Source organism: Labeo rohita, chromosome 5, assembly GCF_022985175.1.
Source record: "Labeo rohita strain BAU-BD-2019 chromosome 5, IGBB_LRoh.1.0, whole genome shotgun sequence".
Lineage (NCBI taxonomy): Eukaryota > Metazoa > Chordata > Actinopteri > Cypriniformes > Cyprinidae > Labeo > Labeo rohita.
In genome coordinates, this window is record NC_066873.1 from 33,039,287 (window position 1) to 33,062,509 (window position 23,223).

Here is a 23,223-nt window from a genome sequence, read left to right on the forward strand (position 1 = left end):
TTTTTCTCTGTATATATAGACAGATCTGCGTAAAAAGCTGCGTAAACTTGCGAAAACAACAAATTCAAAACCAGAGCGTACACACAAAAACACATTGGACCGTTTAAAAGCGGTTGTCTTCGAGCGGGTGCACAATTGAGTTACTGGTACTATAAAAAAGAAACCAAAACAATTAAAAAAAAAAAAAAAAAAAAAAAAAAAACTCAACGGATCGACATGAAACACACAAATGACCCATTTTGAATTCAAAATGGCGAATTTCGCCAAGTTGCAAGTTTGCATAACCCTCAAAAAATGCTTTATTATTAATAACACCCCCATATTTAAACATTTGTTTAATGTTTTCAGCAATGTTGGGAATGCGTTGCTTGCTCTTGAAAAGCTGACAAATACCACATTTGATTAAAAACACAGATGAAATGAACTCCAGGCTGTGATGAAATCAAAATACAGGCACAGCTGGGAATCAAAAAAAACTGATAAAGTTTCTTTGGGTCTAAGCTTGAAATGACAAACAAAGAGAAACTATTATGAATACATAGATTACTTGTGAGCTGCACTCCTACTCTACATTAAGATTTTCGATCTCTTCCCACTCCGCAATAAATTCTGTTAAGTGGGTATCTTTCGCTTTTGCATTTTGCTTAAGTGGGCATCTTAACGATGAACGGGTTAATAGCATTATGGGCTAATGTCAGGGAGGTAAAAGGGCCCTTATTGGACCATGTGCGTGTACCAGAGTGTACTGGGGGGCTGCGGCGTGTTTCCTGGAGGAGCTGGATGATGCCATTAGGTTTGAGAAAATGAGTTCAGATCACTTAATTAGCAGTAAATAAGTGCTTAGCTGGGCCGGGAAATCCAGTCAGGGTCAGAGGCTTTTCAAAGACTTGATTTGGGTTCAGATTTCCATCTGAAAGAGAACATCAATAGGAGCCACCCAAACAGCTCCACTGAGATGAGTCAGAGGAATTTATTGATAGTTATGCAATAAATATAATACTTACAAATGTCATTTCAAAATGTCAACCGTTTATGAAAATTATAGCATAAAAACAGCTAAAAGGGACTTGAAAAGATTGCATTATATTCCTCCAAAAATGTCCTGGCCTTTAGATGATAAACTGTTTTCCCCTAAAGAACTTTCCAGTCATTCCAGTGAAGACTAACTTCCCTGCAGCAGCTCAAACTCTTACACAATGTGTGAAACGACAGCTCTAAGGCACACACACACATACAATGCATAACATCTACACAAAACATCAAGATCTGTGAATAAAGTTCTATTTCATATCAACACAATAGACATGTGGATTAACATTTTATTTCAGCCTCATATTCAAACAGGTTTCAGAAAACACCTTCACAAAACACAGAAACTCTACATTTGTCAGGGTAAAGCAAACGGCTCAATAATTTTAAAAACGCTTTACAAATAAATATCAGCAAATACAAATTGTGAACTCAAAATCAATAAATAGTTCATCATTATAAATAATCGAAACATGAATTCCACAACATTAAAAACTTTATTTAAAATGACCATATTTCACTCATGAAATTCTTATTGCATGGTGTGTCTATAAATAAATGTCCAGCTGATGCCTCCCCTCTTCTCTGTCTCTCTCTCTCTCTGTATCTCTTGCCTTGGGCCATGACAGGATTGGTAACATCACTGCTCCCTTAACGGACCGTGACACGTGCAGTACCCAGCATTCCATTTTCTTATCATAACAGAGTACGAATAAACAAAATAAAGGACCCCCATCCAATGCATTTACGTGTTCAGCTGGACAGGGGGTTTAAGAGTTTTAAATCTGGCAGTCTCTTGAGTTTGGGTTTGTTAGTGTTTGTACATCAGAATATCCTAAGTGAAATAGTAAAAGAGATTAGATTTTCCCTAAATCTTCACAGATACTGGCCACAATGAAGCAACCCACCTCCTTAAACTTTTTCCCCCCCTTTTTTTTAATTCCTGGTGTAGTTGTATCTTGATGAAAAAAATCCTTCGGATTCACGCATCTTTACCAGAAGATATTTGATACACATGTACACAAAATCTCACACACACACATCACTGAAGGGACGCAAGGGACATGCAAACGGGTTTGAGATAAGAGGAAATTAAATGTTTTGTTTATTTTAAATGGAAATCTCTCATTTTTATCCTGAAATCCCAGTAGTTTCTACTTGCTCCACAGTGACTGTAAACTTTCTTAGGATTAGTCAACATCATCATTGTCAAAATAAAGCTATATAAGCAAGTATATATATATATATATATATATATATATATATATATATATATATAATGAATTTATTATATTTGTATTTAAGTTGAAAACTAAAAGTATATATAAAATTATAAAAATGTAAAAAAAAAAAAAATATATATATATATATATATATACACACACAAATATTTGTACCAGTATGTGAAATAACTTTGCTTAATTGCAGCTACTATATTGCAAATTATATTAATAATGAATTTTATTATTATTTATTATTTTGATGATATAACAGAACTGAAAAAAGTAAGAATTTTAATTTAAGGTAGAGACTGTGAGACAAAACTGATGTGATTTCAGGATAAAATTATGAGTATGTTACCTCCCTAGTAAAAAAGCAGTAGATTTAAAGTGCATTTATTTTATACTAAGTATAGTTCAAGTTTATTAACATATTTACTGACATATCACTCAAGACTTAATGTAATTAAACTATATTCAGAGTACTACTTGTGCACAATGCACATTTCTTAATATTAAGCCTAAAATATGTTTTAATGTCAGTATTGATGACGATTGTGTGATCTTTAAATAATATCAGTCTTTAAATGCAAAATATTTAACCCTTTAATTGTCACTCCAATTTTTGAACATAGACCTGAAAATGCACTTTCCAAAAATATCTATTTAGGAGTCTTAGGACTTTCCAATGATATATAGTTTGTCATGATTAGATTAGGATTTATTTATAATATGGTGAAGTAAACTTAGGCGTCCTGCTAACGGGACGGGTGACAGTTAATTAAAGTGTACCTAAAGTATACTTACAATATGGCCACTTTAGCACAATCAAATATACTCAAGCACATCTTTAGTTGGACTTCAGCACTACTTCTGCACAATTAAAGTGCATTAAGTACAAAATTAGATGTTCCAATTTAGCAGACTTTAAATATGCCAGTTTAGTATACTAAAAGTACAACTGCAGGGTATTTTTATTAAGTACATAATATGTAAATGTATTTGTAGTATACTTAGCATGAAACAAATGTATTTTAAATACGTTTTAGTATATTTATTTTTCACTAGGGTACAATTATTCACAGACTCTTTTTCCTTCTCTCTCTCTCACACACACACACACACACACATACACACATCATACACACTTGCTTAGCTCCCCCCGCACCAGCTGTTTGGTTGTTGGTTTTGGGTAAATGAACGATTACAAGCATAAAGCGAGAAATCAGTCATCATGCAGTGTGACTGGACACCCACCTCACAGGTGTATTGTGGATACAGTTCCTGAGAGAGGTCAGTAGGGGGGAACAAAGTTCCCACCCAATTCTTTAGCTGATGAAAAACTTTGGTAAGTTGTGCTGTCTGTATAAGACGCCCACCTGAGGTCCTCCATGCCCACCTGAGAGCTTCCATACATGCAAGGCTGGTTCTGTGCGGTGTCCATACTGCAGGGGGCACTGTGCACAGGGGTCACCTCCGGAGAGAGCTGGTAGGTGAATAGGTGGTAGGTGGGGTCATGAGTGGGAGGGGTTTCCGTGAGGGTGTGGTCACCTGTAGAAAGAAAAAAAAAACCTGAAATGTGGATTTTTGCTTTAAAAGAGTAACTCATTGTCTTGGGTTTGCATGGTTAGTGCTTGCTTAAAAGACTGCCACAGAGTGTTTGAATTAATAATAGCGTGCATGCAGGATGCCAAAAGGTTTACAGAGTGCTCTCTGTCACATAAAGAACAGGGTTCTGAGCATGATATTGGCTCCATCTTTTTCTTTAACACGGAAGTAAGCCTATGGGTGAGACTTTCGGTTTATTAGCCACTATAGGGAAATACTGAGACGAATGACAACGGGCAGTAAACGTTAGCACTGTTTGCACTACAAACCAGTGTGCTCATAATTAAGATAATACATTAAAAAAAACATGGTAAGACACATCAGTGTGCAATATCAAGCATCAAAATTTGATAGCTGGACACAGACGAGACCGAAAGCCAGACCCATAAAATTTACAAATGCCCACTCAGGAAAAAAAATGGTGGATTAAAAAAATGTAGAAGCCAAATTAGGAAAAGTAAATCTACAACAAAAAAAAAGGTAAAAGGAAAAGGAACTAGTTTTTGGCCAGGAAGTTATCTATTAAGTTTACAAACAGTTCCTTTAACCCTACAACACAATACAGTACAATGAATATTTCAAAATACTGTAAATGTAAAATGCTTTTGAAAAATCATTACAGAAAAATCACTATTTTACAGACTTTACTGTCAAATTCCATAACAGTTTATAATGTAGACTATGAATATTTAAATATTGTAAAGTATGGTGATCTTCCTAGTTATAGTTTTATATCAACTCTACGAATGGAGTATTTGTTTCTGATAATCTTAGTGGCTAAAGCAAACACCCAAAAAATGACTTAGAGTTTTTCTAATGGCAAATGAATTTTAAATTATTTTTTACATTTAAATTATTTATTAAAAAAAAAAGTAATTAAATCTCTTAAAATAACAAAAATTTAGAAAAAACAATAATTCAAAGTAGCGTATATATATAAAATACTGAAATATCCTCCTGTAAACCATTAAAACATGTAAAAAAATTTATGTCAATACATTGGTTGAAGTATAAGAAACAAATGGAGAAAAACATTTTTGAAAACAAGATGTATTTTATTCCATATTTCATATTTTATTCTATGTCCTTTATAGAGGTTGTCAGGACTAAGTTATTTTAAAAAAAAAAAAAAAAAAAAAAAAAAACAAGAAAAGGCATGTATAGGCAAAAACAATGGTTTTTTTTTTTTTTTTTTTTTTTTTTACCAATCAGTTTTTAAGTTTCAGGCTATTTTTAACCAAACTTTGTACAAAGATGGTTCTCAACTATGTTATGAAAGATATAACAGAATGATTTGATATACTATTTTACTTAATATAATATTAATTTACTTAATGTAATATGTGCATCAAATGTTCATAAAGTGGTATTTGAATTTCTAATGTATCTTTATATTGCATCTTTGCATATTAATGTGTTCTTGGGGCAAACCATATTGAAAAAAGACGTGTAATAATGGGAGTAAAAACTTGGCAACATTTTGATAAGAATATCTCCTATTTCATAGGAATATTGATCTGTAATTTCTTTCCTTATTGACTTGTGTTTCCCTAAAATGCCTGATTAACATAATGTTTGTCTTGGTGTCCTCTAAAGAAGACATGTGAAAATTATGCCCTGTTTCATAAAAAAAATTCATATTCCGATTTGAAATCCCAAAACATTTTTCTGAGATGTTTATTCACAACAAACCATTTGAAAATTAGTCAAATTTAAATGATAATTGCAAAATATAGTTCATTAAAATATAATGTCCTCTACAGAAGACAAAAGTCTATGCCTGGGTCCCAGAAGGATATATAAAATCAAATTATAACTTAGGTTACATTTAATAAAAATACACAAGTAAAGTTTAAACTAATTTAGAGAGTTTTAAGGCACTCATCTTTTTTTAGTTACTTTAAGGATTTAAGTTTTCTCAATTCTTAAATGCTACAAAGCTTGGAGAAACTTTAACAAATCAACACTGTGGAAATAAAACATGTCTATAATCAAAATATTCTTACACAAAAATTCATCCTCTTTGTTTTGCACCATGTACCTGAAATGTCGGAGCAGGTGTAGCCAGGACTGGGTTTTTGTGTCACCGTGTATTCTGAGTGAGAGTGACAGGAGTCGGGAGAGGGTGGAGCTACACGCTGCCTTGCAGTACTACGTGGTACAAGTGGATATTCCTTACTGTGAAAAAAAAAGGGTAAAATGGGCATCAGAAAATTTGAGAACTTAGAAAAATTCCATTTTAAGAAAACTCAAAAGACATATTCAGAATTTTTCAGAAGCCCATGCATCAGGGAACTTTTAGGGAAAGAGTCACAAAACACTGGCACTGTGGTTGATATATCAGGGTGTTAAAAGAGAGAGAGCAGGCTCATGATTTGCATTGGCACGGTGGGGCGGCGAGGGTAACCGATATCATTTGCACAGTACTGATCGTTTCTAATTAAATTTCTAAGCTAAGAGACAATTACAGTAGCTAAAAATCTCTTCTATGCCCCCTTTCCATTCTGACTCATTCCTCATTCTCTCTGTTTTTTTCACTCTCTCTCTCAAAAACGCATTTACTTAGACACACACACATTAGCCCCTCAGTGACCTCTCTGTGTGACAGTGTGTTGTGGCGCTCTGCTCTTAATATTGTTACACTATAAATATCCCTCTCTTGTGTGTCACATTCAATACTGTCAACATGCAACACAAAGCTTTGACTTTTGTTCCTAAACCCTGCTAGTTAAAAGGACAACATATTCTCTGTGTATCTGAAACAACAACATCAGTGGCTACAAGATGCAACACACAATGACATGCAGGCACATATACAAATGAAGACTGAAAATAATAGAATACATTAGTGATTCACCATTACTCACATACAAACTCAAGGTGCTGTTATGATCCACTAAAGTAAAATGTTTGCATACGTACGGTATAATATGTTTAAAATGTGTGTTTCACCTTGGTGTACGGGACATGCGATGCAATTCGATATCGTCATTTCCACGGAAACCTTTAGCGAATGGATTATTCTCAATCTTCAGCTGAGTGATCTAAAAAAACAAAGGATTAAAGATGAACACTCTGCTGCTTTCTGCAAATGCAGACAATCATAGGAGTCCTGCTGCTCACTGTGTGGTTCTGGTAGGAAGTTACAGCGATGAAGGTCGTCTCCGGAAACGAGTGTGTGCAGAAACTCGTGTTGCTGGAGCCAAAGCTGTTCCTCTCGTCTGCCTTCACAATGTGCAGGCGAGGCTGGTATTTATGCATGGAATTTAAAATGATCTGCAGCAAATTACAAGAAGACGTCTCTTGATCAACACATTGGTTACATGAGGGTTTCTGCAGGTTTTATGAGGGTAAATTTAAGAAACAGGAAATGTACTTCAAAGTTAGAAAATACTTTTTAAAATCGGTATACAAAAAGACTTGAATACCTCTGCTCCAAAACCACTAGAATGTGAAAATAACTTTTATTATACCTTAAGATCACACTGCAAAGAAACGTTGTTATTCTTCAGTATTTTGTATTGTTCTGTCTTGTTTTCCAGTGCAAATGTCTAAAGATTCTTAAATCAAGATACATTTACTTGAGAAGCTAAATGACATGAGATAAGAAGTCTTGTTTCTGTGTAATTTATCATAAGGAAGGGAGTTTGTGATTTAAAAAATAAAAATAAAAAAACAAAGATCTGCCAATGGGTTTTAAAAAAATCTAACTAATCTAAAGGGGAAATAAGTTGACATACCTTACTGACAGATATTTATTCTTGTTTTAAACAACAACAAAAAAACTTTCTTGTTAAATTTTATATCTTCATTTTGAAACCCAAGTAAATCTTGATTTAAGAATCTTTAGAAATTTGTTTTGTTTTGTAAAAACAAGACAAAATACTGAATGCAAGCAACATACAAGACTTTCTGCTCTGATTTATGACCTTTCTTAGCCTTATTTTATGGAAAGGTGAATTAAGACCTTTTAAAAACCCACAGAAACCCTGTTCCATGTTCAGTTCAATCCAACTGAGCTGTAAACCAGTGGAGAGTTTAATTATGTTTATCAGTAATAATTTGATAGGGTTCATCACTGACATGTCCGAAAGGGTCCAGGTGGTTGTTGGTGAGTTTGAGTTTCTGGAATGAGACGAGCTGTCTCATCCAGTGAGCTCCTGAAGCCGGTGAGTCTGGGTGCACATACAGTCGGCCTGGAATCGCCGGCTCAGCCTTACCACTGATGGACCTGCAGATAGGACAGGATAGAGCTGGTCCATATAAAGAGATAAGGACTTTCGGTCTGCTTCACAATTATGAGATAAATGCTCAGGTTACAAAATGAGCTTTTGTCTCAGACATAGTTGAGTTTCTCTACTCCACTCACTGAACAATATTCACTAACCAAGGCTTATAATTGCATTATTCTTGCATCACTTCACAACATCAACACACCACAGTGTTCATTTGTATTATGGATACTTTTATCTTAGCATTCCTCCATGCATTGATTTAGCTACACCTATCATTTTCATTTAGTTACGTTTAACAGCTCAATAGCCTTTCTTACAATGATTCAATCACCACTCAAAATCTTTCTAAGAAAATGCCTAGTTGTAAAAGAATCAAACAACTTTATACATGTTTACCTTTCTGTTAATTTATGTATTTTATTAATATTATAGTTCATATATAAATTATAATTTATTACTTTCTTACCATTTGTTATCTGCAAACTTGTATCGATGCTCGTCGGCTGAAATAATGTCCATCAGTAAGATATATTTTGCCTTGGGGTTTAAGCCTGTTACCTTCACTTTGTAGCTGGGAAACATTCGTCTGTAAAAGAATAATGATCCATTAGAGAGCCAACAACAAGTCAAATAATAATGGTAATAATAATAATTGTAATACAATGGACTATTGTCTTGTTTGTCAACATTTTCCTGATCCTTGAAGTCATTGGATGTAATGTTTTTTTGCAAACATTTTAATGTCTGTCACACTTATTAGAGAAATTAATTGTTTGTAATTTTCAGTTTTATTTAAAGTGATTTTTTTTTTTAAATAAATCAAATAAAATATTCTGGTACAGCCAGCAAGTTTGAATATGATGGCAATTTGTGCCCTATTTCTCACTGTTGTCCTCCAGGGGCCGTTTGCTCCCGCCTGGGGAATTTTGTGTTGAAAATAGTTTTGATCTACGATGATTCATTAAGAAGACATATATTTGCGATCTTCATACATTATGAGGTAAAAAAAATTAAAACTAAAGAAGTGTCACTCACCGGCCAGCTTTGGTGATGATCATCTCTGTAGTGACATCATGAAATTTCGCCCACAGATCCCTCTCGTGCAAATAAACTTTGATTCCCTCCATACCCTGTGTGCGAGGATCGGCAAAAAAGAGGGAAATTTTAAAATTAGACTTCTGCTGATTCTTTTTAAATATGGCCTAAATGTGTTGACAAATACAAACAAATAATAACATAATCTTTAAATAAAGAATAGGTTTTAGGTAGTTTTTTAACCAGTGTTTTTTCAAATAAATCTGTCCATACGACGCATAATTGTGAAAATAGTCGAGACCGGTTGTTAGCTAATAACAATTTAAAAGCAAAGATTCGCGGGTATATTTTGGAGACAGACATATAACAAGAAATGATATAAATACACTACGTTACATAAATAATGCACTCCTGTGTTAATGAGTGTAATGCCACAAAATGTCTATTTGCTTGTTATATAAACATTATTAATTCATTTGTAAATATGCCATCTTCCTAGTAATATCCCAATGTGCAGTAAATAATTCCACGTAAATTAAACAGCTAGACCAATAGTATAGGCTAATATTATTATTATTATTATTATTATTATTATTATTATTATAAATAATAAAATAATTTTGACCAAAAAAATCTGACAGCAGAAATTTATCCTTGCATTCTCGGATAGGCTGCACGTGCACAGTTATGGCTGACCTGATGGGAAAGCGGAGTTTGCAGTGGCGGCGACCCGGTTTTGCACCGACCGTGATGTCCGGAATCTTTATCCTGCTCGAATTCCAGCGCTGGGGAATCGCCGCTGGAACATGATTGTTGAGATCCGAACTCTAAATTCGCCATTTCCCCGTCTGAGTTTAACTACAGTGAATTGAAAGATGCGCAATGGAAAATGGTATAAATATTTCCAGGTAATCTCCGGAATTAAATAAAATACAGAAATAAATAATAAGAAGAAGAACTTAACACAAACTGCAATCCTCTGATTTCTTTAAACGATTGTGTAGTTAGTAAAATCGTAGCCTAGATAAATATATTTTCCCTTGATACAATTATTTTCTGTTTCGCGTTTTCAGCTTTTATGCGTTCGATGGAGAGAATTTTAAGATGGAACGCTTTGGTTGTTATTGTAAAACGTTAAAAATATGCATATGCCGACTATCGGAAATTCTTGACTTTCAGGCTGCTATAACTATCTATATTTATTCCTACATAATCCAATAACTTCGATTTATTTTAAGTTGTATTTTTCTCGCATATACTTCGATTTTTGTCGTCTCTTACCTCATTGTTTATGACCTTTTCGTTGCTGATACGTAATTTTAAATTTGTCCGCACTGACTTGTAGGTTATTTCGCCAAGAGGCCTTTATTTTTTAACCTAAATATAAGTGAAAATATCTGTAAGAAGAGTTTAGCGCTTTTTAATTTTGATTTTCCTCTCTTCTCAAATCCCTTTCCCGATCTCTGTCCCTTCTCCTGCCGTGTCTCTCTTTTCTCTCTCCATCCATTCTCTGTCTAGCATTAGCGTGATGCCTTCCATGTCGTCACACCTTTTTCATTCACACACTCATGACACGCTATGTCCAAAATCACACACACGGCGACAAAATTCACTATAAACAGCCACACCGCGCGAACACCTTTTCTCCCCCAAATAAATCTGCTTGTTCATGTGTGCTTTCCAAATACAAATACAAAACTGAGAAACCATCCTTAATAGCGTAAAAAGATAAATTCACTGTACTCACAGATCTGGTGGAGAATTTATGCTCAGACTCCAAATTGTTCGGTAAATAATCAGCGCTTGTCCGTCAACATCACTGCGCTCGACGGCTGCGCGCTGCGGGGTTAAAAGTTGAGGAGGTCGAAAGGAGGTAACTAGGCGAGCGCTCTGTCCGCTCTCTCTCTCTCTTTCACTGCGCGAGTCCGTTTGTATTTGTTTGCCGGTGACAGAGTACAATATTCCCTCAGTAATAACTTTGGAAATATTATTTGATCTATTTAATGAACGAGCCTTGTGGCCAAGCACGCGCGCTCTGTCACTCATATGCACTACTCCACATTACTTCAAAACAGGCTTCCATAAATAAGACAAGTGGATGATAACAGGATAGCTTGCAGTGCGGAGCCGTGGGAACATTGCTCGTTAAGATAAGACGGTAATCCCGCAATCGTGTGGCGAGATAAAGCCAGGACACCACGGAGAGCGCAAACTGGACGCTGTGCTCGAGACACATCGGTATTCGGATAAGGCTCTGTTTAATGTGACTTTGACAAACGACAAGATAATTTAGGGATTCAGTTTTCCTCACAATTACTTAAATATTAATGACTTTATTATTGATTCAGCTGAGTGACGGATAGGTAAATTTACATCTGTCAGAACGGAGCTAAAGACAGAATCTGTAGCCTAAACCAGACCTCAAACCATTTGCAATAATTTTCCAAACACTACCTATGTCTACTGATAATTCCTTTAATTTTCTTTCTAAATTACTTTTTTGTCTTATTTTACATAAAGGTCTAACCTTTCAACCCGCAAAACGAATAAATCGCGCCACCTAGTGTGCTAATGTAGGTATTACTACAGTTTATAAAAGTTTAAGGCAGTTCACTTCCAGAATGAAAATTTCCTGATGATGTACTCACCCCCATGTCATCCAGGATGTTCATTGTCTTTCTTTCTTCAGTCGCAAAGAAATTCCAGGATTTTTCTCCAGACAGTGGACTTCAGTGGTGGCCAGTGGGTTGAAGGCCCAGTGCAGCTTCAAAGGTGTCTAAACGATCCCAGCCGAGGAAAAAGGTTCTTATCTAACAAAATGATTTGACTATTTATATACTTTTGAACAGTGTTGGGGGTAACACATTACAAGTAACGCGAGTTACGTAATATTATTACCTTTTCCAAGTAACTAGTAAAGTAACGCATTACTTTTGAATTGACAAGAAAATATCTGAGTTACTTTCCCCCCAATTATTGATTAAAAGCTCTCCTGTTCTTATGTTGAGAGTAAATCGGGAGTATAAACGTGAACATGCATTAATTCATCTCACTCACAAAAAAACAGATTCAGTATTCCTCAAAATGAATAAAAATAGTGAAATTCAACTCAGAATATGACGCAAACCTGCAATAATTAAATATGTTCAATAATACAAATATCCTTTATGCCTTTAATCCCATTTTATTAACCAATGTCTTTGCTGCCGACCTTCGATGATCCAATTTAACCATAATAACAAGCAAAAATTACTCAAGATAATCTAACATTTGTTTTCTTTTTTTTTTATTGCTGAAGAGTTGACATTTTTTTCTTCTGTACAGACGTGAATTTACTTTTCTCAAAGCCTGAGGCTTTTGGTGTGAAAAGGCTTTTACATTTGCCCAAAACAGAACCTTTTATATTAAAAACAAATAAGCAAGCCCTGCCCAGATGTAAAAAGTAATGCAAAAGTAAAGTAACGCATTACTTTCCGTAGAAAGTAACGTAATTAGTTACTTTTTTGTAACTCGACCTCACTCATTACATAACCACGCACACGTGACATAGGCAGAAGTAGACAGTGCACAGAAAGTCAAACGCCCTTTACAAAAAATTTAAAGCAACAATGTTGGAGTTTTTCACTCTAAGCCTACCTTTTTGCACTGAAGTACACAGATGAACAGCACGTGACTTTTCCAAAGTAATTATTTAATGCGTGAGAAGACCTGCATGCGCATCACAGAGCTAGTGCAAGATGAACATTTGTGGTTACAAAGTATATAAATTTGTGTGTATATATATATATTTATATTTTTTCACTTGTTTTTCTCAGTTGGGATCGTGTAGAGCCCTTCAAAGCTGCACTGAAACTGCAATTTGGACCTTCAACCCTTTTGGCGTAGTGATGGGTCGTTCTTGAACGATTCGTTCATTTTGAACGAATCTTTAATGTGACTCGGGACGAACGAGTCGCCTCGGGGAGTGATTCGTTCAGTCGCGCATGCGCAACATCCTATTAGGTTCTGTACTGGAATTAGTTCACCTGTTTTAGAGTCGTTCGTTCACCTTATGGGGCTGTCACGTGATGAACGAACGACTCAAACCCGAAGACTCAAAAGATGAACTAATCAATTCTCCTTCCGGCTCAGACTGCATAGGTTAACATTACGGGGATGTCACGTGATGAACGAACGACTCAAACCCGAAGACTCAAAAGATGAACTAATCAATTCTCTTTCCGGCTCAGGCTGCATAGGTTAACATTACAGGGCTGTCACGTGATGAACGAACGACTCAAACCCGAGGACTCGAGAGATGAACTAATCAATTCTCTTTCCGGCTCAGACTGCGTTGGTTAGCTAATTGGGCTGTCACGTGATGAACGAACAACTCAAACCCGAAAACTTGTCAGATAAGAGGTGAGGTGAGCGAATCATAGACTAAAGACCCAGGTAAACAATGAATGAATCTTTTCTGTTTCTTATAGCATTATAGTTTTGTTTTGTTTGTAGTGTGATCAACGTTTGTGTAAGCAGTAGATGTGTTAGGGAGGTAAAACGTAACATTTTAATTATATTTTGCTAAAATGAACGTAATGAACGAAATGACTCGAAAAAAGATTCGTTCATTTTGCTGAACGAGACTCAAAGGACCGAGTCGGTAAAATGATCCGAACTTCCCATCACTATTTTGGCGATTATATGGAGAAAATTCCTGAATATTTTTTTCAGAAAATTTAATTTCTTTGCAACTAAAGAAAGAAAGATCTGAACTTATATATGATATGATCTTGGATGACACAGGGGGCGAGTAAATTATCAGGAAATTTTCATTCTGTAAGTGAAATTCTCCTTTGTCATATTGAAAGATCAAATTAAATAATTCCAAAATAAATATTTGAAAGAAGGGCAATAATTAAAAAAAAAAAAAAAAAAAAATTAAAATAGATTAAAAACCGTACTGAAATTATTTAAAAAAAAAAAAAAAATTTTAAAAACTATGACATTTTAAAAAATTAGACCACAAACAGGTGTGCAGTTTATACATGAAATACTTTACTCATCATTCTGCATTCAGACGACATACGTCAGTATCGTCAGCACTTTTCTCCTTGGTTAAGGCAAAGGGCATAGACCTAATCAAATCAAGCTCTGTCGTCTCACTTACGGCTCCAGTGTAAGCTGTAGGATAATTAAGTGTATTATCTCTGTTCTTGCTTAAGCAGCAGTGAAAAAGATATATACTCCAAGACCAAACACACTGACCCACACAGATATAAGCAAGAAACAACAAAAAGAGTTCAACAGGCTGATTGTTTGGGCCAATTCTACAGTAGCCACTTAATTAGGTTCAGTCAAATCTAAAGGGCACTTCACAGATCTGTGTTCAAGCAGTCCAAAATGCTGCCTAACTGTAAACATAAACATAAAAGAAACATTTTATCACAACTTAAAAATATGACCTAATTTTTTTTTCCACTTAGATCTTAGCTTTCACCCTGTCAAAACACCCTGAAGAGATGAAAATTAATAAAGAAAATTAATCAACCTAAAACAAACCTGAGAAGAGAAACAAAAGAGAAAAAAAAATCCAGCTGCCATAACAATGGCAATCTGAAGCAGTTTAACCCACATTCTATTTCATTCGAGAAACATGTTAGTTATCAGATTCTTTAACAAAACTAAGGTGTTACAAAAGTCATAAACATCTATCGTACCTTTAAGTTACGCAATAAACGTCCGAGCTAAAATATCCAAAATAAATCCAGTATTACAGGAGATCTTTCATCATAAGCAGGGGCTGTTGTCTTAATTGTTGGTTTTAAATTCATCTAAGGTGAAAATAACAGACAGCGATGTTCAAGTTAATCCTCAGTCTAGCATGCAGGTAACATTTATATACCCTAGAGCGAAGGGTGAAATACAGTGCGTGAAGAGTGAATGGAAATCAAGATGAAAGGACTTGTTACATATCACAATACTTTCGGGAAAAAAAGGTGAGTCAGCACATGCAGCAGAAAGAGGGAGCTGTGTGTAGCACTTTGATTCTTTTCATTCACTGTCCAGAATATGTCTTCAATTAAATGGTGCATGTATGAGACTCTTTCAAAGGAACATGGCTTAACAGAGCCAGCAATGGTTCTCCATCATATGAGTTTGTACACAGTGATAGCGTGTGTGAAGACATGATGTGTGTGTATGGATGTATGCATGTTTGTGTGTTATAAGGGGACATGACTAAACAAGTACGAAACTGACTCCCCGTTATGAGTTCGTCTAATAGCTTCAGCCAGGATCATAGAAATGTCGATCACCTGGAGAGGGAAAACAGAAATAATTTAGTTAACATGCTCCTTAATTAAAATGTAGTCAAATAAAATTTAGTACAACTCTTCTCATCACTGATAATAACTAGAAAAGTTTTGTGAGCACCAAATCAGGATATAACAAGAATCTCTGAAGTATCATAAGACATAATGCTGAAAATTAGCTTTTCCATTACAGGAAAAAAGATAAAATAGTATGCTTATTTATTATTATGCTTTACATACACACACAGTCAAAAGTTTCTGAACAGTAAGATTTTCAAATTTTCAGTGTTTTTTGTTGTTTTTTTTTTGGTCTCTTCTGCTCATCAAGCCTGCATTTATTTGATCCAAAGTACAGCGAAAACAGTAAAATTAAGAAATATTTTTACCATTGAAAATAACTTTTCTATTTTAATTTATTTTAAAACGCAATTTTTTCCTGCGATTTCAAAGCGGAATTTTTAGCATGGTCACTCCAGTCACATGATCCTTCAGAAATCATTCTAATACTCTAATTTGCTGCTCAAAAATATTTATTATTATTATTATTGTTCTTATTATGTTGAAAAGAGCTGAGCAGATTCTTAACAGCATTTGAATTATTTGAAAAAAAAAAAAAAAAACTTTTGTAACATTATGAATGTCTTTATCATCACTTTTGAACAATTTAAAGAATCCTTGCTAAATAAATGTATTAATTTCTATAATTTCTTTAAAAAAATGATTTAAAATTTATTTCAGATAAATGCTGATCTTTGGATCTATATTTTGGTCAAAGAATCCTGAAAAAGTACCCAACTGTTTTAAATACTGATAATAATAATAATAATAATAATAATAGTTTGTTGAACAGCAAATCAGCATATTAAAATGATTTCTGAAGGATCATGTGACACTGAAGACTGGAGTAATGATGCTGAAAATTAATCTTTGATCACAGGAAAAAATTACATTTTAAACTATATTCAAATAGAAAACAGTATTAAAAATCTTACTGTTCAAAAACTTCTGACTGGTAGTATATGTACGTGTATATACCAGTATATCAAACACTTTCAATTTACTGAAAATAAAAATACATTAAGAATTATCCAGAAATTATGACCCTAGCCCTAAACCAAAACATCATTTTCTATAAGATAAATCTCTGTGCCTGAATCTTGTTGCAGTGTTTGATTTTGTCCTCCTGTGGAATTGTGTTGGTGACCACAACTGCCTCAAAATTGGCATTGTTGATCCGAGAAATGGCCGGCCCGGAGAAGATGCCATGAGTCAAGATGGCATACACTTTAGTGGCTCCGGCAGACACCAATCTGAGAGAGGACAGAGTCAGAAGAAATTAAACACACAGGCAGAAACATGGAAGCATGAGGCCTGACAGATTACCGGGATAAATCATGAATGCACATTGGTTGGAGCATGAAAATTATCGTGTATCATGCGTGTCCTCACTTGTCAGCCGCGTGACATATCGTCCCACATGTGTCTGCCATGTCATCTACTAAAATTGCCACTCTGTCCTTTACGTCCCCGACCAGCACCATACGATCCACCTCATTGGCCTTCTTCCGCTCCTTATGAATCAGGGCAAAGTCCACGTTCAGCCGGTCTGCGATGGATGTCACTCTAATAAAACGAACATGTGATTCTTAAGTAACATTCTGTACAGCAGCAGTAAATAATCACGGATGCATTCAGGCTTCTCTGCAAGTGTCACATACACAGCACAGAGAAGCCACATGCGCAAAAGTTACAGTAAAAACACAACTACAAACACCAGTGTGCATAAGCTCACTCTCTTGAGTGTTTCAAATTGTTACAAAAGGGGGCGCTGTAGTCAGTCCATTTCTCAAGAAACAAATCACATGATGTAATCAGCATGATTAAATTAGCCAAGCTTTAAAAAGCTTCGGACAGATTTTTAAAAAAAAATGCCCATCACTATAATATACTGCTGAAGGTTTAGGCCAAGCCATCCACTGTTAGCCGAGTCACACACTCACACATAAACACACAAAAAACCTGACATTTTCTTACCCTCCACACCTAAAAGAGTAAAACACACTCATGTCCATGGTCTTCAAGAGCCTGATCAACATTATAAACTACAATTCTCTAAGTTTAACAACCTGAAAAGGTTATGCCGCTATAAAAATCAAATTATATGTAATCCAACACTCAAAAATATAAAATACATTCTTTTAAAAGACTTCTTAACAAAAACTAAATGTGAAAGTGAGAATGATAAAGATAAAACAATGTGAAACAAGAGTGACAGTGAAAAAAGGAAAGAAATGAGGGAGGAAGAGAATGGGTCTCATTCACTAACAGTTGTGTGAATTACTCACATTTATACACACAGGAAAACCGTTTCTGTAAAAAATTCCACCTAATTCACAACACGTGCATACAGGCTCCAATTTGTTCTTAACCTTGTTGTACTGTCAATGAATTTGGAGAACTCTGAATTGGCCACAGTGTGCCTGAGGTTAGCCATTTGAATGAAACACCCGAAACCATATAAAGGGTTTCCGTGCAGGCTTTAGTCATTCTCAGTAAATCTGGAAAAATTAGGCCACTTTAGTAAACCGGTGATAAAATGTGTGTATGTATGCATGCATGCATCAAAAAATCATCTTAACCCTGGATATTAATACTTGTATGGTTTAATACAACATAAATAAAGTCTCTCCCTGATATACGTAGTAGAAAACCCATTAAAGATTTATGTTACTTTAAAAAAAAATCCATATTGTTTTACATATATTTTGGACTACGGAGACACCATTATTTTGATTACTGCACACGGTTGCACTCTATTGGCTGTACCATTGATTTTTTTTCCCACAAGGAGTCTAAATACCCCCAGATATTAAGTAAAATACAAGCTGAGAGACTCCTTCAGTAGTTGCGGCATCATGACAAGCATTGTCATGTTAACATCCTGTCAGGATGGCATCTAGCGTTTCTCGTCTCTGCCGTTTGTAAGCTCTTTCAGTAGCTGTGGTCTACTTAAATCCTCAAAGGCATCAGGGATAAAGTGGAAATAACAAATACGTGGGTCTTTAGGAAGTTTTATTAATCCACAGGCATCTTCCCATTCTTTTCTCCTCTTTTTATCACTAGAAAAGCATTGAAGACTTACACTGGTTCTCTTGTTGCCATTCAACTGAAAACTACAACCAAAAGCTGCACAATGTGGCATATTTTTCTAGCGATGTAAAATATTATCGGACCGGAATTGACTGATAGGAATACTTTAACTAACATGTGCTCAGGGTGTGCTGGCTTATTCTTGAGGCAAAGTTTTGCATGAATGATGATTAGATTCACTATTTTGGATCGCTGCATTTAATCTGAGAATAAACGTACAGAATAATGTGTCCAGTGTGTGATAGAGTAAACAAACAGTAATAGCATGTGCAGTGGCAGCAGCGACAGCCTCCCCCAGGTCCTAAAGCCGGTTTGGTAAGAACTTTTAATTCCGTAGGGGGCGCTGCTGGCCTACTTCTCGTAAAATGAAAGTGAAATACACAAATAACATTTAGATTGTACTTCTGATTACATCAAGCAGTCATTGATGTCAAAAAACCATGAATATGTTTTGATCTAAAGGTCAGGAGCTATAGTTCACATTAAAAAATAAAAATAAAAAAAAAACGCGACGCGCGTAAAAAAAAAAAAAAAATTATATATACTGATTTATTAATTAATGCGTAATATTTTTCTAAACAAATTATAAGCTCAAAAAAATTTTTTCTGAATTTTTACTTTTTAAATCTTTTGCTTTAAACCATCTACAAATGTTAAATCTTAAAACAAAATGTTAAGGTTACCACTGCATTTTTCTGGAAAAAAATTAAAATGCAGAAATTGATATAGAGTTAATTTATAGATATTTTCAATGCTTCAATGCACTGTCATTATAAAAGAACGTCATTATTGTTTATTTAATTCTAACAAATAAGTTATTGGTAAAAACTAGCCAAAATTAAACAAATTTCCACAGGAGAGACTTGGTGTTGTTTCCAAACAGAAGGAAATATATCGGTATCGACATTGGCTATCTGCCAAAATGAGTTGTAACATATCGGCATATCAGATGTCGGCAAAATCCAATATCGTGCATCCCCAGTATTTTACTGTCCGAGTTGCTCATTCTGAGTTGTATAGCTGTAAAAATAGCAACAGTAAGCGGCAGTAGCTCACAGAGTGCAACCATTTCACATCATCAATATAATGGCACCCCCATAACCCAAAATATGTATAAAACAATATGGATTTTTGTAAATCTTTTTAAAAGTAAATCTTTAATGGGTTTTCTACTACATATTTCAGTATGAGACATAATTTACGTTATATTAAGCCAAATAAGTCTTAATACCTGAGGTTCCCTTTACTATGATTATAAGACCACCTAAAGTATATTATATTATTTTTGTGGGGATAGATTATGTGGGGTATCATTTTTTTTTTTTTTTTTAATTTAAAAAAAAAAAAAGTTACTGATGAATCATTATTTGGTCGTGAATACCTTTGTACACAGGTATCACACAAATTCGTGTGTGCATACGGTTAGTGAACAAGACCCAATGTTTTTGAGAGACAGACAGAGGAAGAAAGAAAACACACCTCTTTGCTCCACCAGCATCAGGAGAAACAATTGTGCAGTTCTTCCATTCATTGATGTTTTCTTTTATCCATTTGAGGACTGCAGGCTCAGCATACAAGTTATCAACTGGGATGTCAAAGAACCCCTAACAACACACACACACAAAAAAACACATTGACTTATAATGAAACTATAAAAAACTTTCAGCGTCCAAGTCTCAACTATAAAATGCTGAAGAAATTTAAGGCCCACCCAGTTTTACTCAGGCCTGTTCGTGAGAGATAAGGGTTTGTTTTGAGTGTATTTGGACGCAAGGTGCTGCACAGCGTGTACCTGAATTTGAGATGCATGCAGGTCCATAGTGATGATGTGGTCTGCCCCGGCTACAGACAGCATGTTGGCGACCAGCTTGGCTGAGATTGGAGCCCGACTCTACAGACAAAATTCTCACTCATGAACATACACTCATAAACAAGAAACATCACAAGTACTAACCAGATACACATTAACAGGCAAGCATAATTAGCCAAGCCTTGTAAGTTGCCAAGGGGCCAGAAAACACAAACTGACATCACAGAAGAAGGACTTACAGAAAGAAGCCCACATGGATCCACCAACAGTGTTGCGGTTAATGTATAATTAACTGTGTGTACGTGTTAATAAGCAAGCTGTTCCCCTCACCCCCACCTTGTCCTTCTTGTCCTGCCGAGCGTAGGGGAAACAAGGTATAACCGCTGTGACTCTGGACGCTGACGCAATCTTACAGGCATTGATCATGATCAGCAGCTCCATAAGATTGTCGTTTATTTCGCCACAGCCACTCTGGACAATATAGACATCTTCTCCACGTACGCTCTCCCCGATCTCTACACTACACACACAAACAGAGACAAAAAAAAGCACACACAAACAAGATTGAGTCGCAGTCACTAAAGATAGTGCACTAGAAATCTATACTTGTCTGCCTGATTAAAGGGGTGTATCTGATTGAGCTTATATTTCATATGGTCACCACTGTTAAAAAGCAAACTGAAACTATTGCGTCATGAACCTGGCTGCATTTATCACATGTCAGCTGCAGATAAAGAATTGAGAGGCACATTTTATCATTTAGGGTCACAAGCCTTCCACTCATCTCGAGTTAAATGTCAATTATATAAACACAGACAACAGGGCCAACGTTATTTCATCTCAAAATATAAAAGTAGCCAGCATACCTGCATATTCTTTATTTTTTGTTACGCACAGAAGCGTAACTACTACTTAAAACTAATTACAAGTTATAAAAAAACGCTGTTTTACTTCACGAGTGTACATTTAATAGAGTTATGACTCCTCACGTGGCAGAGGAGGCCAGACAGGACGTTTAAAATTAGCATTAGCGGCCCTAGAGTCACATGCTTAATGCAGGTGGATGCTGGGAAATTGAGTCTGTTGCCTGTATGAGGCGCGGCGCGCCAGATGACACCTTCCAATTCATAAAACTACAAACTAAAAAAAACATATGGTTACCATGTGTTTACCATTCCGTTTACCCTAGCCAAAATATTACGGAAAAGCACGCTTTCAGCTGCAGTTCTGACTGCAAGCAACTCACCAGGTTTCCTGATTGCTGAATTTTTTGGTGACCACTTTCCCCAGTTCGAGTCCCAGTCGGTCCGCGATCTTCTGCGACAGATCCGGATGCGAACTGCCAGAAAATATCTTGATGTTTGGCATTCTGGGCTGATCCGTGGTGCCTATATTGTCGGGATGGTGTACAGTGTTTTTAAAAAACACTGTAAACTAAAACAGCCTCTTCTAAATCAGAGTTAACCTTAGTAAAGTAAGTGCAAGAGGGCCTGGTGCCGGTTGTCTCCTCTGATTCGGGTCCGCGCAGCAAAGCCACTATGTTTCATCGTGGCCCCGCCCACTTTAGTGATAAACACGCCCATAAACTGCGGCGCGCGTCAATTTCGGGGCTATGATTGGACATATTTCTGGGGGCTGGATGAGTGGCAGCTAAACAGACATATACGTGCAACACACTTTATGATGTTTCAGTTTACAGTTTTATCTTGGCGTTTAAGTGTTTCGCTTGCGTTCTTGCAGACTCGGTCAAAAATGACATTGCTGAATTTAGTTTCAGATAGGGGTTTTCAACTTTTATAAACCCTGGCAACGCTAACTAGACTACCTAAGAAATCACTTTCATTCAGAACGATGCATAGACATTATAACAAATCGTTAGAAACCAGTTAATAGATAAAAAATGTTGTCTTAAGTCATCGGGCTTTTAGTAAAGCTATAGGCTATAGGCCTAGGCCTACAGTTTAAATATTAACAAACGTTTGCAATGACCTCATGTAAATTCTGTTTCCAGCTTGACCAGTTGTGTCTAGTTTTGATTTCTTCTAGAAAGAAATGCTTGCTAATAGTAAGTAGTGCACTCTAGTGGTAGTAAAGATGTCATTTGGGTTCCTGGACTACTATCTGTTGTAAAACTTGCAATCAAAGCTGATTCACACAACCAGTCAAAGATAGTACAGTAAGATATTTGATGTTTTTTAAAGAAGTCTCTTCTGCTCATCAAGCCTGCATTTGTTTGATCCAAAGTACAGCAAAAACAGTAAAAATGTGAAATATTTTTACTATTTAAAATAACTTTTCTATTTAAATGTTTTAAAATGTAATTTATTCCTGTGATTTCAAAGCGGAATTTTTAGCAACGATTAATCCAGTCACATGATATTTTAAATTTTTTTGTAATATTCTGATTTGCTGCTCAAAAAACATTTATTTTTTATTGTTATTATTATTATTAAAAACAGCCGAGTAGATTTTTTTCAAGTTTCTCTGATAAATAGAAAGTTCAGACGAACAGTGTTTATCTGAAATAGAAATCTTTTGTAACATTATAAATGTCTTTATCATCACTTTTGATCAATTTAAAGCATTCTTGCTAAATGAAAGTATTCCTATAATTTCTTTCCAACACAAAAATTATACTGACTCCAAGCTTTTGAATGGTATAGTGTATAATGATCTTTTTTTAGATCTTTTTAATCAAAGAATCCTAAAATCCATAGAATGAAGGATCATGTGACACTGAAGACTGGAGTAATGATGCTGAAAATGTACCTTTGATCACAGGAATGAATTACATTTAAAAATCTATTCAAATAAAAAGCAGTTATTTTAAACAGTAAATATAC

General features: G+C 35.3%; 2 protein-coding genes across 4 annotated transcripts; both read right to left on the bottom strand.

The window, feature by feature from the left end:
• Window positions 1-3,527: 3,527 nt before the first annotated feature.
• Window positions 3,528-11,478, bottom strand: tbx5b (T-box transcription factor 5b). Of its 2 annotated transcripts, XM_051109029.1 has the most exons (9): window positions 10,875-11,478; window positions 9,824-9,985; window positions 9,128-9,222; window positions 8,559-8,678; window positions 7,941-8,088; window positions 6,981-7,133; window positions 6,810-6,901; window positions 5,899-6,035; window positions 3,528-3,800 (listed from the first exon to the last, which is right to left on the bottom strand). In XM_051109029.1, the coding sequence occupies exons 2-9, from the start codon at window positions 9,965-9,967 to the stop codon at window positions 3,544-3,546; spliced, it is 1,146 nt and encodes a 381-aa protein (XP_050964986.1). In that variant the 5' UTR covers window positions 9,968-9,985; window positions 10,875-11,478; the 3' UTR covers window positions 3,528-3,543. The 2 variants fall into 2 exon arrangements, with proteins under 2 accessions (XP_050964986.1, XP_050964987.1); XM_051109030.1 differs by lacking the exon at window positions 9,824-9,985.
• Window positions 11,479-14,142: 2,664 nt separating this feature from the next.
• Window positions 14,143-21,925, bottom strand: prps1a (phosphoribosyl pyrophosphate synthetase 1A). 2 transcript variants are annotated; one of them, XM_051110341.1, is made up of 7 exons: window positions 21,627-21,925; window positions 20,711-20,900; window positions 20,363-20,461; window positions 20,050-20,174; window positions 16,870-17,043; window positions 16,571-16,730; window positions 14,143-15,423 (listed from the first exon to the last, which is right to left on the bottom strand). In XM_051110341.1, the coding sequence occupies exons 1-7, from the start codon at window positions 21,746-21,748 to the stop codon at window positions 15,331-15,333; spliced, it is 963 nt and encodes a 320-aa protein (XP_050966298.1). In that variant the 5' UTR covers window positions 21,749-21,925; the 3' UTR covers window positions 14,143-15,330. The 2 variants fall into 2 exon arrangements, with proteins under 2 accessions (XP_050966298.1, XP_050966300.1); XM_051110343.1 differs by having other exon boundaries at window positions 20,717-20,900; window positions 21,627-21,924.
• Between the last annotated feature and the right edge of the window lie 1,298 nt (window positions 21,926-23,223).